This window comes from Ursus americanus, chromosome 11 (genome assembly GCF_024610735.1).
Source record: "Ursus americanus isolate L20-20 chromosome 11, mUrsAme1.1.p, whole genome shotgun sequence".
In the NCBI taxonomy this organism is placed as follows: domain Eukaryota; kingdom Metazoa; phylum Chordata; class Mammalia; order Carnivora; family Ursidae; genus Ursus; species Ursus americanus.
The window spans coordinates 28247772-28268002 of NC_142137.1; the positions used below are offsets into that span (position 1 = coordinate 28247772).

Consider the following 20231-nt stretch of genomic DNA (forward strand, 5'->3'; position numbering starts at 1 on the left):
AAAGCATGCAAGAAATAAGTGCGGAGACTCTGGATAGCTTAACATCTAGAAAATAAGTACCTACCTCCACGGCATTTAGTTCATCATCACATAACTCAAATAATAGAGTTTAAAACCTCAACGGTTATTTATATATTTTTTCTCCCTTTGTTTTTCTTCTCATTGTACTCACTTTAATTGTTCAGCTTTCTCTTGGGATAAAATACTTACTGCAGTTTGGAAGCCATTTACCAACAAGAAGTTCACGAATTTCACCACCTCCATGGCTGTGTCCATAGAATAAGTGATGAAGACTTTGCCTAAGAGAGATTTTCCACATTTATTAGAAACTAGTCAGATTATTCTATTCCGAACACTTGTAAATTGCGTGCAATGTCTTTTGTCTTTCTAGAATAATAAAGTGAAACCTTGGGATGGAAGTGGTCGGAGGGCTTAGGCCTGCAGCTGTGTGAACTGCTGTCCTCAGGACATAGATACACAGGCCTCAAGAGGCCAAGAGGCAGGGGGTCTGTCTGAGGGGGTGCCAACTGCCGTGTGTGCGGGGAAAGAAGAATGCTGGCAGCCTGAGACAAACCAAGGAGGTCTGCTGAAAAACCACATGATGCATTAACAAAATCCATCACCCAGAACGCACAGGTCCTGGAGATCAGGCCACCTCCTGGTTTCTTAGAGACACTTGGCACAGTGCCTAAGGAATACTCTCACAGCAGACCAAGAAGCCGAACCTTGCTAAGGGGCCGCCCAGCAGTGTCCTCTTTTGATCTCATGATGCTCTCTGCTGCCCTGAATTCTTGCTTGACAAGAGCAGTTAGGGGAGAGGGAGGAAGGGGTTCCTTACCTCCTCCTGCCCCTTATCCACTCACTGGTGGGAGAAAGGCCAGGAAGTTGGGGTCCACTAAAGCAGAAATGTTAGTAGGAACATCAGCGGCATGAAGGACAGATGTCACCTTTGGGCATCCAGCGTCACTGCCTCCCTGCCTCCTCCCTAGGTCAGCCTGTAGCCACAGATGGCATTGTGCCCACAAGCCTGACCGAGTCAGGACACAAACCAATGTTTTCTCAGGCTAAAATCTTGTGGGAAATTATCTGGCCAGCATGTTAATGTGACAGATGAATAATCTCTGCATGTTGGCTTTTAGTCTGGAACGGACAGGCTCAATCTCAGGAAGTCCCTGGGGCAGAGAGTGGAGAAGAAAGGAAGGCTCGAGAGAAAAGAGAAGTGTGCCTGTATTCATCTATGCTTGGGCTCTGGTTTTTTGGAACAAATATCTCAAAAAGAAGTGTGTACAATGGTCATATTGACTCATTTAAGCAGCCAGGCATACTGATAGCACCCAGTGTATCCTTAACACCTGATATTCAACCAACTCCTATGTAAGAATTTTAGGACTCCTTTATAGACTATAGTAAGATAAATATGATCTATAGACTGACATCGGGGTTATATCCTATGCAAGGCAGCATCCATTCTCCAGAAATACTCAGGATTAAAATGTGTAAGATTTTAAGAAGATTAAAAAATTTTTTTGAATGATAAACAACAGTGGATCCTTGGCATAAAAATCTTCCAGAGTTCTGAATGACTAGCGAGCACAGATTCCCCAGATGGGAGTTAGCAAATGCAAAAGGCTTGATTTTCATGTTTGGTTCAAAGAGGCACCCAGATTTGTAAAGGGTTTCTTAGAGTTACCTGAACTTCTCTAGCAAGCACAACAGAATATAACAATTTTACAAGTAGCAGCTGTTTTCATAAGATTTCTGGAACTTACTGTCCTGACTGACCTTAATATGAGAGCGTTTTGGTGATATTTCAACATTTCTGGTTCTGGCTGCAAAATATGGAAAAAGAATCATCACCTGACACTTAGTCGAATGTTTCTTTAAATAAAAGGCTTAGTTTGCATTTGGTTGTAAAGCAGTATGGAGAATGTGAGACCGCTTTTTCCAAACAAGATTGCTCATTCCTACAGGAAATGACCTCGTTCTTGATGGCTGCTGCTAATTTATGGCGAAATGCTAGGTCCCTGGCCAATACCACATGGACATCCAATCAATTTACCCAGGGACAAGTCCACTCAAGAGCATCATTTAGAAGAGAGAAGCATTGGGGTTACTTGTCATTGGAGAATATGTTTAAGAAAATCTCGTGGTAAGCATTTTGTGAGTATTGCTGGTAGTGTCAGAATCACTAAAAACATTCATACAAAATGCCAGTTATTTTTTTAGCGAAGAGTAAAGAAGTAAAATTTATTTCACTGTGTATATGAGAAATATCCAAGATTATGGGTGAATAATCATCAAGTACTCTGAAAATATAAGACCTGACAAAAAGAAGGAAAAACAACATTGCAAACAACTTACGTAATTCTTCTGGCAAATTGCTTGTTTTCAGAGTTCCTCTGGCTGGAAGGTTACTAAGGGGTCTAGGGACAGCGGCTGGGGATGGAGCCTGGGGACCTAGTGGTCTCAGCTCTGCAGGACACTCCAAGGACTCCTCGGGAACTCCAGCTCGATGAGGTGGCTGGTTATACAGTAGGTCCCTGGAAAAGAATATGTTTAGAGTAAAATTTTCATTTTTTACAAAGGCAAACCCGGAGGGACAGGAAGCCTTTAAGATACCAGTGAGCTAGCTCTCCCCTCTGCCTCCATTTCTTTTCTGAGCCAGAAGGACGAGGGTTGCTTCATTGAATTTGAGTCAATAAGTAATTCGGCTGGCTGCCACATGGAAGGACCCGTGTTAGGCGACGAAAGAGGGAGCTTGATTTGATTTCTCCATTCAAGGACTGTCTAATTGGGAAGATAAGTGGTATATGTACAAGGCAGACATGGTCACCAATAAAAGAAAGTAGTATAATGGGTGATATACAAGGTTGGTGATATAGGCATTCGGATAAAAAGACAGGACTTTTAACTCACAATAGATAATATTTAATTATGTATCAAAAGGTAGAAAAGGCCTTGCAGGTTTAAAGTATTTATGTTGTTGCTAATATATGGATGAAAAACCCGATTTTGAAGACTCTTTAGAGAAGTTTCTACCACACTGTTATATGGCATCTTTATTATTTTTTTGGTTGCCAGTATTTCCCTGCATGTCGTGCTGAGAACCACCAGATATACTCATGGAGATCTGGAAAGCGGAAGGAAATGGAAGCCATGCTTCCGCCACTTCTGAGGTTCCTGTGGAGAAGTGCTGCCGTGAGGTGCGGAGTTCCTCAGGAAGCACCCCAATGCCCTATTACCAGCCTCCTGTGTCAGTGTGAGGGCTCCGGCGTCCATTTGGGGCCAGTGCAGATCAAGCAGGCACAGAATGGATCCAATCGTTGCAGCGGTGGCGGCTTCCTGATTCTGGATTGTACTCTGGAGGCAGCATGGCCTCCAACGGAGAGTTCTCTGGTGGCTTTCTATCTTCGGCCCCTCTCCCTGTGACGGAGGAAGCAGCTTCTTCGGCGCCCTGTTCTGTGGTGCTGCTCTGGGATCTTTCCTAGAAGCCTGGCCTCAAGCTTGCTCCTCCAACCTCCAACAATTCTGTAAGCGCCCGCTTCTCTACGTTAAATCCCTTCTGCTGAAAACAACTAGAGTTGTTTCTGGGTTTCTGTCACTGAATCCTGACTGATAGGGGGACTAAAACTGCGTCTGTAATGTTTCATTTCCTTAAAAAAACTCCGAAGGACATGTGGCAATATGTTAACATTTAAAAAATCTAGGGAGTTGGGAACATGGATGTTTGTTATTTGTTGTAGGTTTGAGATTGTTTTAGAGTCTAAATTTTAGAAATGGTTTTGATTTCAAAATCGATGTGTCTCTGCCCAGTTTTTATAGATTGTTGCATATGCTTATATTTTTACCCAAAAGAGTAATAAAAATTTTGAAAGTCTTATGCAACGGGATTTAAAATAAAATTACACAGAATCTCAAGTGTACTATATTTCTGAAGTGTGAATGTTTGAGGAAATTAATTTTATTTTAGATTTTTACTAATATATATATTTAAAAAATCCCTATACAATATGCCTTCATCTAATGGGGATCCTGTTCCATGTCCTTTTTGCATTAAGTTCCTTTATATTGAAAGCTGCTTGGTTGTTATAGAACACAGTTGTTCATTTGTTAAATATTAAATGTTAAAGCTTTGGTCATGTTAAAAAACTTCCATGTGAAAACATGGATATTAATGACAGAATAAAGTTTCTGTGTCAAGGTTCCCTTTCAAATGTATCACTAAGAGGATTGGCTTCATTACCTGAACTTATTTTTCATTATCCTAAAATGATAAAATAAATCCAAGGAGACCATAGCAGGCTTAAATCGAAGTTACAAAAGCAGTTACTCTGTGCTAACTTCACAATTCTTCTGGTAAATCTAAAAATATTTCAAAATATGGGGCGCCTGGGTGGCACAGCGGTTAAGCCTCTGCCTTCGGCTCAGGGCGTGATCCCGGTGTTGTGGGATCGAGCCCCACATCAGGCTCCTCTGCTATGAGCCTGCTTCTTCCTCTCCCACTCCCCCTGCTTGTGTTCCCTCTCTCGCTGGCTGTCTCTCTCTCTGTCGAATAAATAAATAAAATCTTTAAAAAAAAAAAAAAAAAAAAAAAAAAAAAAAAAAAAAAAAAAAAATATTTCAAAATAAATGTTTATTTAAAAAATTACTGTTGCCTCCCTATTCAATGCCGGTGGACGTGTTTCATAAAGATGCTTAAGTTTTGTTTGTTTTCTTGGACTTGCACGCATTTCTTATGCAAGAGTACTTATCTGGTTGTAAAACCACATTTTCTTAATTTCATTATTTAAACTCCATGCAATTTTTTAAAGTTTACTTATTTAAATAATCTCTACACCCAACATGGGGCTTGAAGTCCCAACCCTGAAATCAAGAGTTGCATGATTCTCTGACGGAGCCGGCCACGTACCCCAAACTCCGTGCAATTTTGTTTTTAAAAAATAAGGGGTCTGGAAAGAAAATGTGAGAATGTACGGGCTTTTGAGGAAGAGGAAAGCAGGCATGTGCCTTGTCTGCCATTGTAAATAGAATGGGCTTTTCTTCTTTTAATAAACTTCCTGAGCTAATTACCAACTTCTGCATTTCTGAAAAATCTGCTTTAAAAGGACCTTTGTATCTCATTCGGTTCTCAAAACAGAATATAAGTTTACTTTGAGTGGTAGGTAAAAATCGTGCTTGAGCAAGAGCACACGTTTCATCTACTCTTCAATTTTGTCTTAAATTAAGAAGTTCCATTTCTAGGAGTTCTTCCTCTGTATTTTAGATCCATAAATTAAGAGAAGAGGAAGATGTGAAGAAGAGCCAAAGGAGAACAATGAGGAGAGACATGACTGAAGGTTACACAACTGGTCTGGTCAAGCAAAACCAGAAATGGTTTTCTGGAAGAAGTATCGGAAAGACCTAATAATGGCACTCCATATGTGTGGGTGCTTATATTACAAAAGAAAACAACGGGCTTTTTAAAATTGCTACTGAGAGCTAACTGAATTTAAAATTTCAAAGACATGGGTTTAAACAGGTGTAGAAACTAGGGATATAAGCAAGAATTTCCAAATGGTGGAAGTCAGTCACAGTAAAAATAAAAATCTATTTCTGGGCTAAAAGGGCAGGTGACTTGACAGTAAAAGGAGAGGGTGTCACTTGGCATCTTAAGGGCATTTCCTTCAAGAGAATTTTGACGAGTCACCAGCGGCTTTAATATGTCTGGTGAGGAGATTCCTGTCCACCAGCTGCCATTTCGTCCAGACTGGAAGAGTCTATTCCCCGTGGGGCTCGGTTACTAGCCTGGGTGGCACACCAATGGAGAGTTTTGATACATCTTGATCCCACTGGCGTCATTTTTTCCCACTAAAATACGCCTGAGAGTTGGCCCTGTCATAGTGATACCTTGGGAGCCCTGGGGAGGAGTGGTCTCTTTGTGCGGGCCTCTGGTCTTGGTCCCAGGGGCCGGGGTAGTTCAGGACAACCTTCTGCACAGGATGCGGGCCCCTCACGCTGGCTCCAGGGACGGGCTGCCCGCACACAGCTGGCTGGACCACTTGCTGGTAGGCCGCTCGAGGGTGGTCGTGGCCACCTGTAGGTGAAGACAGCAAAGTGAACAGGACAGAATGACTCTAGCACCTTCATGTGAAAGAGGCTCAGTGCCAATTTTTGTCTCAATACCGTGGGTTCCAGATATCAGTTACCACCTCTGTAATGCTTGCCATATTTCTGTACTATTATTTACTTGATCGTTTTCATTAAATTGAGTCATTTTTTCCCTAAATAAAAACATCTGTGAAATCACGAGTTTGGTGTTCTAATTGGAAAGCACAGAGTGCCACACAGGCCTCTGTTCTAATAAGATATTAGGATAATCCAACCAGGAAAAACTCACGCCACCATTCCGACTGTAATTTTCCAAGTTTCTAGAACCCAAGGCTAGGAGAAATTATCTCCATGAGAGATACAGAATTGATACCCTCTTCTTTCCTTCCCCCAAGGGGATAACACACACACACACACACACACACACACGCTCACACACACGCACGCACACACACACACACACACACACACGCTCACACACACATATACCGTTCCCTTAGGAAGCAGTAAATGAATGATGAAAACTTGGCTCATACCTCTGGGAAGTAGCTAACTGGCTGGCAACACCTCCCAACTTTCTTGGTCTTCTCTCGTTAAAGCCTACAAGCACTTGGGGCCATGGTAGTTAGAAAAGGGCGGGCCCCGGGGCACAGCCAGGGCCGGTGGTGACTTATGTGCATGTGTAACCTATGAGAAAGTAGGTCCCAGCCAGGCCCAGGAGCAGCAGGGTCCCCAGAGAAGAGGGGCAGCGTGCCTGAAAGAAGAGAGCTGAAGGCCAGAGGAGGGTTGCAGGGAAAGCAGGCGGGGTGAGAGAGGAAGCCCGAGGGAACTAACTGCCCAGGCTCTAAGCGGCTCAAGTGGGAAATCTAAGCTGTAAGGGTGGGGGTGCCCCTTAGGGATGGGTCTAGTCTACAGCGGGGTGGGAGAGAACCGGGTGGATAACCCTGCGAAATAAACCACGAGTACCTCCTCGTGATCCACGCCCCGCCACCTCTGCCCAAGAAGCTGGGTGATCCGGGAGGCAAAGCTGCTTACAAGAAGGAACACTGTTTTTCAAAACAACATTTATTGGTCTTTATTCTTTTCCTGATAATAATAATAATAATAATAATAATAATAATAATAATAGTAATAATAATAATGTTTGCTAGCTGTGAAGGTAGGATACATGCGGGAAGGTAAAATGAAATAAAACTAGCAAGCAAGCAAGTCACAGACAAGGTAGGCTGGAACCAGAATGTCGGGGGTGAGAACATGGCTGGGAATTTTATTCTTGGTTTGGCAGTCAGCAGCCACGGACGTTTTCAGGGGAATGGTCAGGGGAACGATAGCCTCCAGTATAGACAGAAAACAAATAATGTGCATGTTCACTGACTCCAGGTCTCTACTGTCTGAGTCAGGCAACTTGGCTGGGTGACCCTGGAAATGTGGCCAAGCCAGTCTCTCAAGCATGGTCAGGTTCCCTGGGTTCAATCTATTGTCTGCTTTGACACAGGACACCAGCCAGGTCCTTCCTGTCACCTCTCCAACCCAGGCTGTCTCCTGGCCCTGCCCCTGATGCCTCCCTGCAATTGCTTAGGGCTGGTCTTGATGTTGGGGGCTGAAGGAAGGGGAGAGGGAAGAAGGGATGTTCCTGGATCCATCTCAGCTCCCTGGCTGAAAAAGGAGACCAGGACTTGGAGAGCACCTCCAAGAGTGGGGACACGGGACCGCACGACAAGTTATACCCCACAGATTTTGCTCTTACAACCATTCTGGGGCAGGTCACACACATTCCAAGGGGTCCAGATGGCCAGGTGGAATTTCAGGGCAATAGGGCAGGTTGCTACTGCTGCTCCTCTTCCCTAGAAAAGGGAAAAAAAGTGCCACAGCCATCAGGTCCCCAGGTGGGGGCCAGCCCTGCTTTTAGATGAGGCTTGTATGAGTGGACCATTTATAAAACGAGCTGGAGCCACAACCCTCTGGAGATCTCCCCTTGTGCTTAAAATCCTCCCTGCACGATCGCATCCCTGTCCTTGACCTTAGCCCCTCCTATGCTCTCCCAAGCTCACCAAGCCCCAGCTACCCTAGTCATCTTTCTTCTTGAACACCCCAAGCGTGTTCCTACCTCTGGGACCATGAGATGGCCATCCTCTCTGCCTAGCGTGCTGTTGCACTCTATCTTTACAGACCAACTTCTTGTCGTTCTGGGCTCAGCTCCCATACTGCCTGTTCAGAGGGGCCCACCTTCTCACAAGCATGACTCTTGTCAACTTTTTGCCTGCCCTCCCTACTAGCATCTAAGGTCCATGAGAACACAGACCGTGTCTATTGGCCGCCATGCCTCCAAGCACAGTGCTGACACGCTGGGGTGCTCAACACACGAACGAATGGAGACTGCACGCTTACAAAACCAACTTCCCACACACAGAAAAGGAGAAGCCACCAGACTTGCTACGTATCTGCAGTCCACTTCGGTATTTTTTCCCCACTGTCTCCCTCTGCAAGTACGAAGGAGAAAGACAAGGTAAAAGAGGAGAAACTTTGCCAGCGACCTTGAAAGTTTTTAATGTTTGCAGCCATTTTTTGCTTCCCATATCCATTAATAAGTGGCTAATAAGGTTTTATTTGCTTTGAAAGGACTACCAGGCTCTAATCATAGGGTTTGTTTCTTTTCCAGAGAGCGGATGTTAGTGCTCTTAATCAAAAGCCTTTGAATCAAGGTCATATGATTTCTAACAGATTATTTCCCGCACAACATGTTTTTGTCTCATAGCAACAAATCGTGTCATTAAAATCACCAAGGCATGTGGGCTAAGGTTTGATTAGCTGTAACTTTCATTTCTGAAATGGCCACCTGCAGTAAAAACTTAAACCGGTTTATGCGAGCAGATGAAAATGACCCACCTTACCAATTTTTAAAAATTGACAATAGAGTCCTCTATGCTGTGGTTTGATTGGTTAAAACAAAGAAATACTGAACACCAGAGGGTCAATCAAAAACAAGCTTTCCCTTTTGTGAGTGAATTTGATTTTGTGGAGAATTGGCCAAATGAAAATGTTTATCGGGTAAGCGAGTATCTTTTCATTGCTCACATTTTAACCATTCTAGTCCACGATTTTGACCAAACCTTGCTTGTTTAGTCGGGTGCTCTCTATAGAATCGTGGCTAGCATTTACTGAACACTCACTACATGCCACATACTGTACTAAGTTCCTTATTTGGGATTATAGAGTTCAATTTTCTATTTTCCTAAAGAAGTTTAACTTAGAATAAAATCCAATTCCCCACCCTGGTCCTTGCAGCCTTCACCTTCTGGCATAGCTCACCTTGCTCTCGCCCCACTGGCTTGCTTTTGGTGCCTTCACTACACCAAGCCCCTTGCTTCCTTCACTTTCGTACCCTTCAGATTTCAGCTCAAGTGTGTCCTCTTAAAGAGGACATCCTATTAATGCTAACACCGTTTTTTCCTGCATAGCACTGAGACTTTGTTGTTTTGTTTGCTGATTTCTACTATCTGGCTCTCTAGGAGACTGTGAACGCCACGAGGACAGGACCACATGTGTTTTATTGCTGTATACCCAGTGTTTACCACAGGACTGGGGAAACATTTGTTGAATAAATTGATAAACGAATGGACTAGTTCCATTGCCAAGTCCCATTGACCTCCCTCCTTTCCTCCCCTCCCCTCTTCCATAAGACCATTAAAGATGGCCTTTCCAAGGCTTGCTATCACAAAGGCTGTACTCATGATTAGGGATGACTCCTTTCCCCCAGAGGCGGGGAACAGAACTTCTTTTTATTCATTCAACAAGTATTTGTTGAACCTCTATTGCTAGCCATGCAGTGAACGTAGATAAATAGGATACAGTTTCCTTGAGTAGCTCAAAATAGAGAGAGAAAAATCTGTGTGCCTGTGGGTGTCTGTTTTGAAACACAAACCCACACTCGTTAGTATGTGAGAAGGGGAGGCGTGCAAGTCGGCAGCCACCTACTTGGTAGACTTAAGAATTCCTGCCCAAAAATACCTCCCCCACTGACTTGTCCTCAGTGCCTAAAATTCCATCAAGAGAATTTATTCTGCAGGAGCTGGAGGATAGAAGGCGGTGGATGAGGGGACAGACAAGTGATTTGTAAACACGGTAACTCCTCAATTCTGAGGCAGGGTTAATCACAGAACAAAAATACAAATCTCGCACACTCATACATGGGTGCCCAGGACTGTATGCTATTTATCAATCTTATGATCCTTTTGGCCTGGGTACACCCAGTCTTCACGTGACAAGCCTTTTACCACTTGGAATTTGTAAACCAAATCCTAAACGAGGTTTTCCACTTATCAGTCAAAACATTCAACATTTTTCTTCCTTATTAAGCATGGTATTACAAGAGTATGAGAGAGAAAATAAAATCTGATTTTCAAGTTGTCAAAAAGCATGATGATATAATGCAATCAGTTTGGCCAGGAAACAAAATGGCCAACATAAACTGTTACCGGAACCCCCACAGCTGTAAGCAGCTGTGGTTCCTGAAAGGCAGCTCCTTTCTTTATCATTTCTTCCATCTGGGTTATTCTTGCCTTACTTTTAATCGTGCATGCACTCCAGTGTACAAATAATCACTTTTTCAGGTTCCTATGAGCAATAGTCGGCATATGCCCACAGTTTTTTTTTTCTATTTGGTCTTCTTGGTAGAGAAAGCAATCGTTTTTATGGTAAAATAAAGGCTTTTTAGACTTCATACATTCTTTTTTTTTTTTTTCCAAGTGATTTGCATCATGGGTTTTATTTGCTTGCACAGGCATGATCTCCATTCTGGTGATCTTCAGCAGAAGGATCCGGAGACAGTGAGAGGCCGGCTTCTCTGGGGGACTGGTCGGGGGTTGGGGAGAAAACTGGGTTTATTCTACTTCTATTTACTCTCTACTCATTTTCACCTGCTTTGCACTTTTTTTTTTTTTTACATAAAAGGGGTGACCAGTAACCATTTCTCCTTTAACTTGCGAAGACAAAGGTACGCCATTTGCATGGCGATCATTATTTATTTATATTTTCATTAACGGATGAGGAAGTAATGCTCTTGTAAAGCCAAGTAGAACCAGGTAGCCATGGTTTCCAAGTGCGCGAGCATCCCTTAGGTGAACAGCTCTTTTGAAGTGGTTTTGTTGGCAATTAAGTGCAGTTATAGTCCTGACATGAAACTAAGCATCCGTACACCTGCTCTGAATGCTTAAAATCTGTACCAGCAGGAGGGATCTGGAAGGGGAGGGACGCTCTACAGGACACGGCTGCAGGATCCATGGAAGTAATAACAATAATAACTAAGAACTGCTAGTTGGGGAGGGCTTCCGTTCCTGGTGCCTTCAGTATATTATCTCATTGAATCTTCAGAGTGACCTTCCCGGGAGCCATTGGTGCCAGAGGCCTCATAAAGCTTCCAGGCTTGCAGTGCCCTGAGAGAAAACTTCAGCCCTGGGCTCCCCGGACCAGGCCAGCCCAACCCTGACCCTCTCCCCGATGATTAGATGCTTGGGGAGTCAAGGCCAGGGCCGAGAGAGGTGTGGGAAGAAGGCTGCTGTACGCTCTCATTTCTATGTATTCTTCTTTCTTCAACGTTTACTTATTTTTAATTATAAAAATAATGTTTGCTGTCACAAATTTAAGTGTATTACGTTAGAAGGAAAAGTCTCTCTCTCTCTTCTGAATTCCCTGCCCCCTCTGCCCCCCACGCCATGATCACTGGGAACAGTTCAGGCAATCCTTCCAGACTTTTCAATGTACGGTTTTTAAACACATAGCTTTTAAAACTAACACATACGGAATCAGCACTGCATCTTGCTTATCCACTTAATCTTTTTTTAATGTCAAAATGTGTATTTTATTCTACGTAACAACATCCTTGTTCCTGTGTTTTTATAGGCTTGTTTAGTGTTTCTATGGGATAGATCCTAAAAGTGTGACTGCTGGGCCAAGGAAGCACATTTAAAATTTTGATAAATAGTGAGATTGCCTTCCAGAAGGTTGTACCAATTGCCACTCCTGCCAAGAGCAGGGGGGAGTGTTCATTTTCCTGTAACCCCATAACAATGGATGGTGGCTGAGGGTTTTGTCCTTTTTGCACACCTAATGAGGAAAAGGGTAGCTTAAACAATTTTGCATATATACATTTTTCTTAAATTTAGTAATATTAAGCTTGGTTTCAAATGCTTACTGTTTGAATGTCTTCTGTGAATTAGCCCCTTCTCCTGTCCAAATTCTCTCCTGTCTTTCATCACCTCTCTCCCTCCCAGGACCCCCAGCGGCCTTCTCCTTTGCTTCAGGGGAAGGAAATAGTGTACTGAGGGAGGGCAGGACAGCTGAGGAGAGAAATCTCATCAGCAGGTATTAGAGACTAAAAGAGTCCCCAGTCAGGGGTGTTTGCATTTTAAAAGAGTCTGCCCAGAGGGGGCAATTTGCACTCCTCTTCAAAGACTGGACTGCTTGTGGTGTCATTTCAGGCTTCAACACAAAAAAATATTTGTAAGTGGGAAGATCTTTCTGAGATCCTCAAATCATACTGAGTTAATGCTTTCTTTGTCTATCACAATGAGGCTTTCTCCAGTCAGCTGATAAAGGCAACTGCCTGGGACTTAGGATCACAAAGCCCTTACTAAGTACTCACACTTCTACACATTAATCTAAGGAATTAATCAGAAATGCAGATAAAAACTTAACGTTCGTGATGTTTATCCTAGCATTGCTTATTGGATCAGAAACTGGAAACTCTTTACATTGCCCAGTAACAGAGACGAGCATAAAAACAATTTGGTAGATCCATCTGATTAAATACTATGCAGCACTTTTACATGATGCTGGGGAGCACTGAATGTAACCGGGAATTATTTTAACTTTACATTAAATATATATATGTAAATATAAATATAAATACATATAAGTCAAAACCCCAATAAGGAATGATATTTAGGAGATGGAAATATGAATGGGACTTTTAGGCATATTTCAATTTTGTGAGCAAACATATATTGCTGTTATGATCAGAAAAATTATCTTTAAATGCAGATAGTAGAATGTTAAAAAGTAGTTGATCCTCAGAGAATTATTCCCTTTTAACCTGGAAATCATCTAAACGCAACCCCGAGGCTGCCAAGGTTCACTCCTCAGTGATTCACACTTCAGGAACTCTGCCACCACACCCGTCCTATTGCTAGGCGGTTAGAGCGGGCAGCAGTCCACAACCCCAATCAGTGACTGCCCAACCTCCACAACTCAAGGTCCCAGGTTCAGGCCTCAGAGGCTCCTTCTGCCGGAGCCCTGCTGCTTCCATAGCTCCTGGCCTCACTCTTAACCTCACATTCATTCCTGTTTTTCTTCCAAACATCTTCCAAGCTCCTCTACGACTTAGCTCAAGTGTCCTGGAAACCTCCCCAGATCAATGCATCCTTCAGGCTCTGTTTCCTTGTGCTCTGCCTGTCAGAACACTTAATGTCAGTATGGCATCTACGCATGGACTCCTCGTGTCTATCTCTCCCTCCAGAATGTAAGCTTCCCTACATCGGGACAAAAATTTCTCTCCTTCCTTTTTTTAAAAAAAAAATTAGAAATTACTCTTGCTCCATTCACTTTAGGAAGCTTTATACGAGGTGTACATGTACAAATATATAAATTGTGATTGGTTACAACATTTTGGTTATTTCTAGAATTTATTTTGAAGCTAGGCATCAGGCCTTCGGTCAGACTCTGGTCTGACCATTTGAACTGCTTTTTGTTCCAGCATTTATTTGCTAAGAGAAATATTGTATCTCACAGCCCTGTTATTTTCCAGCCGCCTCAGCTGACACTTAACATCAAGAATTGTAATGGACCTTTTATCTCAATCTAAGACTTTAACACTTTCAGAAATGCTTACTGCACAGATACACAGTATTCACCTAGCCACTCCTTCAGAAATAATTTACTGAGAGTCTAGTACATGCTGGTCACTGTGCTAAATGCTGGAGAATTGTGGATTATATATTTATATGGATTTTATATATATATATATATATATATATATATATATATATATATATATATATATATATATATGTTTATAATCCACCCCCTTTGCTGGGGCACCTGGGTGGCTCAGTCAGTTAAGCGCCTGACTCTTGATATTGGCTCAGAGCCATGAGTTCGAGCCTGGTGTCAGGCTCTGCACTGGGTGTGGATCCTGCTTAGATTCTCTCTCTTCCTCTGCCTCTGCCCCTCCCCCACCTTTGTGCACAGGCACACGTACTCTCTCTCTAAAAAAAACAAAATAAAATAAAAATGATATACTTTTGCTGATGTGCTGGAGGAAGAGGTAGACAAGTCCATGAGTAGAGGCCGTACTGATACTTGGTGTTCTGACAGGCAGAGCACAAGGAAACCGAGAGCGTGAAGGAAGGACTGATCTGAGGAGTTCTCCAGAGCGACCCTGGAGCTAAGTCTGACAAGGTGTATACGGTGATGATTATATAAGTCTGCAAACACTACGATTCATTGAATTGTACACTAAAGGGTAAAAGGCGAACTTCACAGTGTGTAAATTAGATCGCAATAAAGCTGTTAAAAAAGAGATACAGAGCTCGGTTAAACGTGCCAGGAGGGGAAGAACATCCTGGAGAGAGAAGAGCAGGGCAGGCACTTGCAGGTGTGAAGCATTTAGCCAGGTTTGGGGGACTGCAGTCCTGGGGGGTGGCTCAAGTCTCCAAAGGGGTTGAAGCAACAGCATCACAGGAGCAACTCAATCTTCAGGTAACGGCCTGAACCCAGAGTTTTAAGAACATTCCAGGATTTCTGACTGAAGGCCCCCTTTCTTTGCCAAATCTAAGATGGGGAAGAAGCATGCAGAGAAGGAAGAACCCAGATGTCCAAGAATTAAGACCAAAAATATACCCTCGAAGTCATTTGGGTCATCTCCCCGCCTGTAGGCAGGTTTCAGTTAAACTAACCGAGACAGAAGAATCTGTTTTCTCTTAAAGTTTTATAGAGAAGTGGGTTCCAAGTGGGACTGGCTTTGGGCTAAGAAGCAGCATTCTTCTAGAGCTCCTGGCAAACCCAACCACGCACGGAAAGCCCCTGTACTGGGAAGCAGAGTGCCCTCCCTGCACTCTGACCAGTCTGTGCCGGTCTAGTGATGCCCGACACGAGGCCCTTGTTTACTTAGTTTCCCAGCCCAGAAGTTCACTTACATGGCACCTGGTGATAGGGACCTCCAGGACAATGGTAATGACAGTTCCACTGAGCATGTGGGGGCGGGTTGGGAGGCGGCATCTGTGCGCACACTGGGTACCTCTGAGGTTCAAACTGAGGGAACTCCCTGGACCTGAGCGGTCTGGGGAGGTCCTGGGGGTAACACACGGAGGTGAGGGGCAGGGGCCTTTCCAGCTGCCTGATGCCCAGGACGTCCTGGGGCTGGGAATCATAGCCCGTGTCTATTGTAGGCAGATCTGGAGCTGCTCGGTTCCTGTGGGGCCGGGGCTGTTGCACCGCCTCTTGGCTACTGCCCGAGGAGTCTGCTGAGGCATTAGGTAAACTTTGGTTTGATTTGTCTGAGTCATGGCCAGTGTCAGGAGAAGCTGCTGAAAGCTGAGATCCTAGCCATTGATTCCGTTTTTCCATAAACGAAAACTGATGCTCCGGAGGGAGGCCTCCAACCACAGACTCGGGCTCATGCTCGCTGGCTGCGGAGGAGCCCGAGGGAAAATCTTTCCCGGGGTCTGGGTGTCTCCTCCAGAAGCTGTCTTCACTCTCCTCCAGGATTTTAGTGCGCAGGCAGGTGACCTGCTGGGACACGGGCCGTAGGTGATGTGAAAGTTTCAGGGGTGGCTGAGCCTGAGAGAATTCTCCTGAGGAACAGTGAGGGGTTCTGGGCGCAGACAAGCTGTTGGGTGCCATGTTCTCTAGATTCAGAGCAGGTGGTTCCGATTCCTCTTCCAGGGAATAGCCTGGGATTGGTTTCAGTAACTGACTTGGGTATGGTTCTGATTCATCAACCTCCACAGGAATGCTTCGGTTCATTCTAGTTTCTGGAACAAGAGAAAACATGCCACAGCCTAAGAAGACAGATCATTTCTTGGAGTCCCTGCTTTATGACCTTAAGGGACCTCGTTCAAGATGTGGTTTCAATTAACAGCAGTGTGACACCAACGTGCTTCAAAGCCCCAGTCCCATAAAGTTGTTGACTTATTCTCTAGGCAAAAGCTCTAATGCTTATTAAGGTATTTTTATATGGAAGGCGATTCAAAGGATGTGACTGGACAGTCATGTGGTAGACGGCACAACGGGAGAGCAGACGAAAAGCAACAACTAAGTACTGAGGAAAGAGAAATTATCACGTGGGCCGCTTTTTGTGTGCGTGTAAATGTGTAAGACACGTGCTCAGGATGCACAAGACTTCGGCATGTTGGTTGCCTTTGAGGATGTGTTAAGTAGGGAGAGAGTTTTCACCTTTTAAACTTTAAAAACTTTGCTGTGTGGCTATTGCCTAATCACACACACACACACACACACAATTTTTAAAAAAAGAAAAAGAAGAAATCCTGAGTTTTTAAAAAGCACTGAAAAAAGGTCATAGTGACATTTCCCACTTAACAGCTACAGATTGTCTGCAGGACTTAATTCCGTCTGGCACTGTGCCTGCAGTTAAGGTAGCCCTGACCAGCTGGTTTGTGACTACTAGCGGAACTAGAAAGGCTGGCGGAAGTGCCTTTAGCCCACAGTCCGGGTAATACTGGTTCTACCTATAAAAACAGAACTCTTAATCAACATGACAAACTGAGAGAGAAAATTAGCCTCCCCTTACCATGAGTTTGGTTGAGATGATCCCCCAGGATACCTAAGCTCCAGGGGAAGTCAGGAGGCAGGCAGGGAGTAAAGAGCGGAGGAGTGACTGAAGGCCTGTGGAAAGCCCCAGAGCAGGTGGAGCGGGAGGGAGACAGTGAACATGACACCCCGGAGGCTGTTCCATGCGGGCCTTGTCCATAAATACCAGAGAACACGGGTGGAGCTGCATATTCTGGGTCCATGTAGAATTTCAACCATAAACCTTTAGCGAGGGCTTGGTGCACCTAAAATCCTGATGTACATCCATTATTGCTTTAGGACAAGCTTTGAAAAATATGAACTCACCATCTCTTGAGCCCTGTACCCAACCCAATGGCAACCTGACAGCATGCATTTTAAGATGCTCCCCTCTGAGCAGAGGGGGGGACCAGTAATTTCCTACCAAATTTATTTTCATGGCCTATAGACAGAGACCAACAGCCCCCCCCCCCCCCTGCCAATTGAGCCCTAACCGCTTTTCTCCCCCTCGCTTGGTGACAAGCTTACCCATCTGCTGCAAACAACCTCTGTACTGTTTTCTGGCACAAAAGATAACTCTTTTAGTTTCTAATTCCTGGCTGGCCCTCCCTCCCTGCCTCAGGCTCCCCCCCTGCCTCAGGCTCCCCCCTCTCCTGGCTGTCTCCCTTCTAAGCAGCTGTCTAGGTGGTGGGTGCCCCTGGCTCCTGGACTCTGCAAAAAAGAGACCTCATCACCTACATTGATCAGACTTTGTAAAAATGAACAGGAACCTACTGCAAACACAAATATTTTGGCAAATAGCTGAAATAATAAATAATTATTTTTGAATGCTTACCATTGTTTTCCTCCCTTTTTTACAATGTGTCTATAGCTATGAAATTGGATATGCCATACAACATGCTCTTCAGCTGGTCGGGAAACAGAAGTATTTTCTGGAAGGGCTGGCCGAGTGTTGTGTAATCTCCTGTGAGCATCTGCGGGCCCACAGCTGAACGGGAGGGCAAAGAGATGAACCAAGCGAGTCGCCCAGCAAAAGGACTGAATCCTGTTGACTATTTCTTGTTCTGTGACTCATGTTCATTGCCCACACCTCAGGTGCCCCTGTTGACATTCTCCCCGGGGTTTTAAATACCTCACAAGTATTTCCCTAAAAACTTGCAAATTCTCTTCTAGCTGAGGAGCCTTCAGGGGCTTGGTGGAAGCTCATGAAAACCGTGACAAGTGGTTGGGGCACCTGGGTGGCACAGCAGTTAAGCGTCTGCCTTCGGCTCAGGGCGTGATCCCAGCATTATGGGACCGAGCCCCGCATCAGGCTCCTCCGCTATGAGCCTGCTTCTTCCTCCCACTCCCCCTGCGTGTGTTCCCTCTCTCGCTGGCTGTCTCTATCTCTCTCGAATAAATAAATAAAATCTTAAACAAAACAAAACAAAAACGTGACAAGTGGGGTCATCTCACATTACTGAAAACCTAAGGTCTATCTTGCAGCAGGAATTCTATGGTTAAAACTGCAGTGAAAATGAACAAATGGCCCCTTGAATAGTAGGAAGGATGCCGTGGTAATGAACAGCCACTAAGGAAAGCTGTGGGATTAGTAATCCGTAAAAGACAAAACAGACCCCAGTGTTTTATACATGTCACTATCAAATATTCAAACAGCAAATAACTACTGAACCCTACTATGTGTCCAACTCTGTGCTGTGTATCCTCCTTCTGAGGCATGAGCTGAATCAACATTTTTTTTTTATAACAGGTAATACCTACAAGTGATAGAAAATTCAGGAGTTCAAAAGGATATATAGGAATGGTAATCAAAAGTATTTCTAAAGACTTAGAAAGCATTATTCCTACCCATATGTTGCTTGTGGTCCAAATCAAGAGAGAAAACTAACGTAGGAAATCAAAGGCCCTACCTCAGGGCCTTTGCACTTGTTATTCCTTCTCTGAACACTCTTCCCCCCATATCCGCATGGCTTGCTTCCTTTCTCCTTTAGGTCTTTACTCAGCTGCCACTTTCTCAGTGAGGTCGCCCTGGTCGTCCTCTCTAAAATAGTTACATGCCCTTCTCACTCCCTGTCTCTCTTCCCTGCTTTACCATCCTCTTCAGCAATTATCACCATCTTATATACTATAAAATATATATTATAAATACAAATATCTAATACATCTCTTATTTGTTTATTGTTTCTCTCTTCCCCCAGAATTTAAACTTCATGAGGGTCTGATTTTTGTCTGTTGGTCTCATGGCTATATTCTCATCACCTAGAGCTGTACCTGGCACATAAATATTTGTTGAATGAATAAATGATCGATGCCTGTTTTGGAGAGGGTACAGATCTGTGTAGCTGGAAGGATCACTGACAGTGAGAATGTCAAGCTCCAAGGTGGGTAGCAAGGAGCATTTGGTGGGCCCAAGTACTCAGAGTTCTTAAAATTATACCACATGGAGGGGCGCCCAGGTGGCTCAGTCAGTTAAGCATCTGACTCTTGATTTTAGCTCAGTTCATGAGATCGAGCTCCATATAGGGCTCCACACTGCATGTGGAGCCTGCTTAGGATTTTCTCTCTTCATTTCCCTCTGCACCCCTCCACACCTCTCTCTCTCTTAAAACAAAACAAAACAAAACTAGGGGCGCCTGGGTGGCTCAGTCAGTTAAGCATCTGCCTTCAGCTCAGGTCACAATCCAGGGTCCTGGGATCAAGCCCCTTGTTGTCTGGCTCCTTGCTCAGCAGGGAGTCTGATTCTCCCTCTCCCTCTGCCCCTCCCCCTGTTCATGCTCTCTCCCTCTCAAATAAATAAATAAAATCTTTAAAAAAAATTATACCATATGGGGACTCTTCCCCCTTCCTTCCTTGCTTCTTCTCAAATATTTATTAAATGCTCACTGAGTGTCAGGCGCCAAGGTGAGCCTGGGCCATGCCTTAGAAGTCCCAGCCACGGGCAGAGTTGACCACGACCCTCACTTGCAGAATAAAGGTGATTCTACCACCCAGTGTAATAGGAACATCTACTATTCTGTTCCAGACAGGGATCTGGTCTGTTCATGCATCCTGAGGGCTTCACCCAAAACAGTACAGGGTAGGCATGCCTATGCTACCATGTGGGCCCCTCCGAGTCCTAGACCCTTACCAGAACTGGCAGAACAAACCCCGCCTTCCTCCCCCAACCCCACGGTGTCACAGAGAACTACACACAAATGACACATCAGAGGGTCATGGGCAGATGAGTGGGTTGTGTTGGAAATGGCACTTTTATTTTTGGTCTTTAATGTTAATATTGTAAAAATATTACACTTTTAAAAAAAATCACTCAATGTCTCACCACTCCTAATATTTCCATTTTT

General features: G+C 44.2%; 1 protein-coding gene and 1 pseudogene across 3 annotated transcripts in view; one reads left to right on the top strand and one right to left on the bottom strand.

Annotated features, from left to right (window-relative positions):
- The window catches only part of LOC148109258 (uncharacterized), an 89748-nt pseudogene extending 83463 nt beyond the window's left edge, over positions 1-6285 (top strand). Inside the window, exons 2-4 of the transcript XR_015726082.1 lie at positions 1971-2149; positions 3082-3530; positions 5264-6285. The product of XR_015726082.1 is annotated as an uncharacterized LOC148109258 (transcript). The remainder of the gene's footprint in view (positions 1-1970; positions 2150-3081; positions 3531-5263) is intronic.
- The window catches only part of TRAF3IP2 (TRAF3 interacting protein 2), a 39726-nt gene that overhangs the window by 10807 nt on the left and 8688 nt on the right, over positions 1-20231 (bottom strand). Inside the window, exons 1-5 of one of the 2 annotated variants that reach the window (XM_087865398.1) lie at positions 16892-17033; positions 15279-16115; positions 5887-6073; positions 2362-2540; positions 211-299 (exon numbers count right to left, since the gene is read on the bottom strand). In XM_087865398.1, coding sequence (XP_087721524.1) covers positions 211-299; positions 2362-2540; positions 5887-6073; positions 15279-16107 — 1284 coding nt within the window. In that variant the 5' untranslated portion in view covers positions 16108-16115; positions 16892-17033. Of the gene's footprint in view, positions 1-210; positions 300-2361; positions 2541-5886; positions 6074-15278; positions 16116-16891; positions 17034-20231 lie in introns of those variants that run through there. The other variant, XM_045798491.2, reaches the window with a different exon arrangement.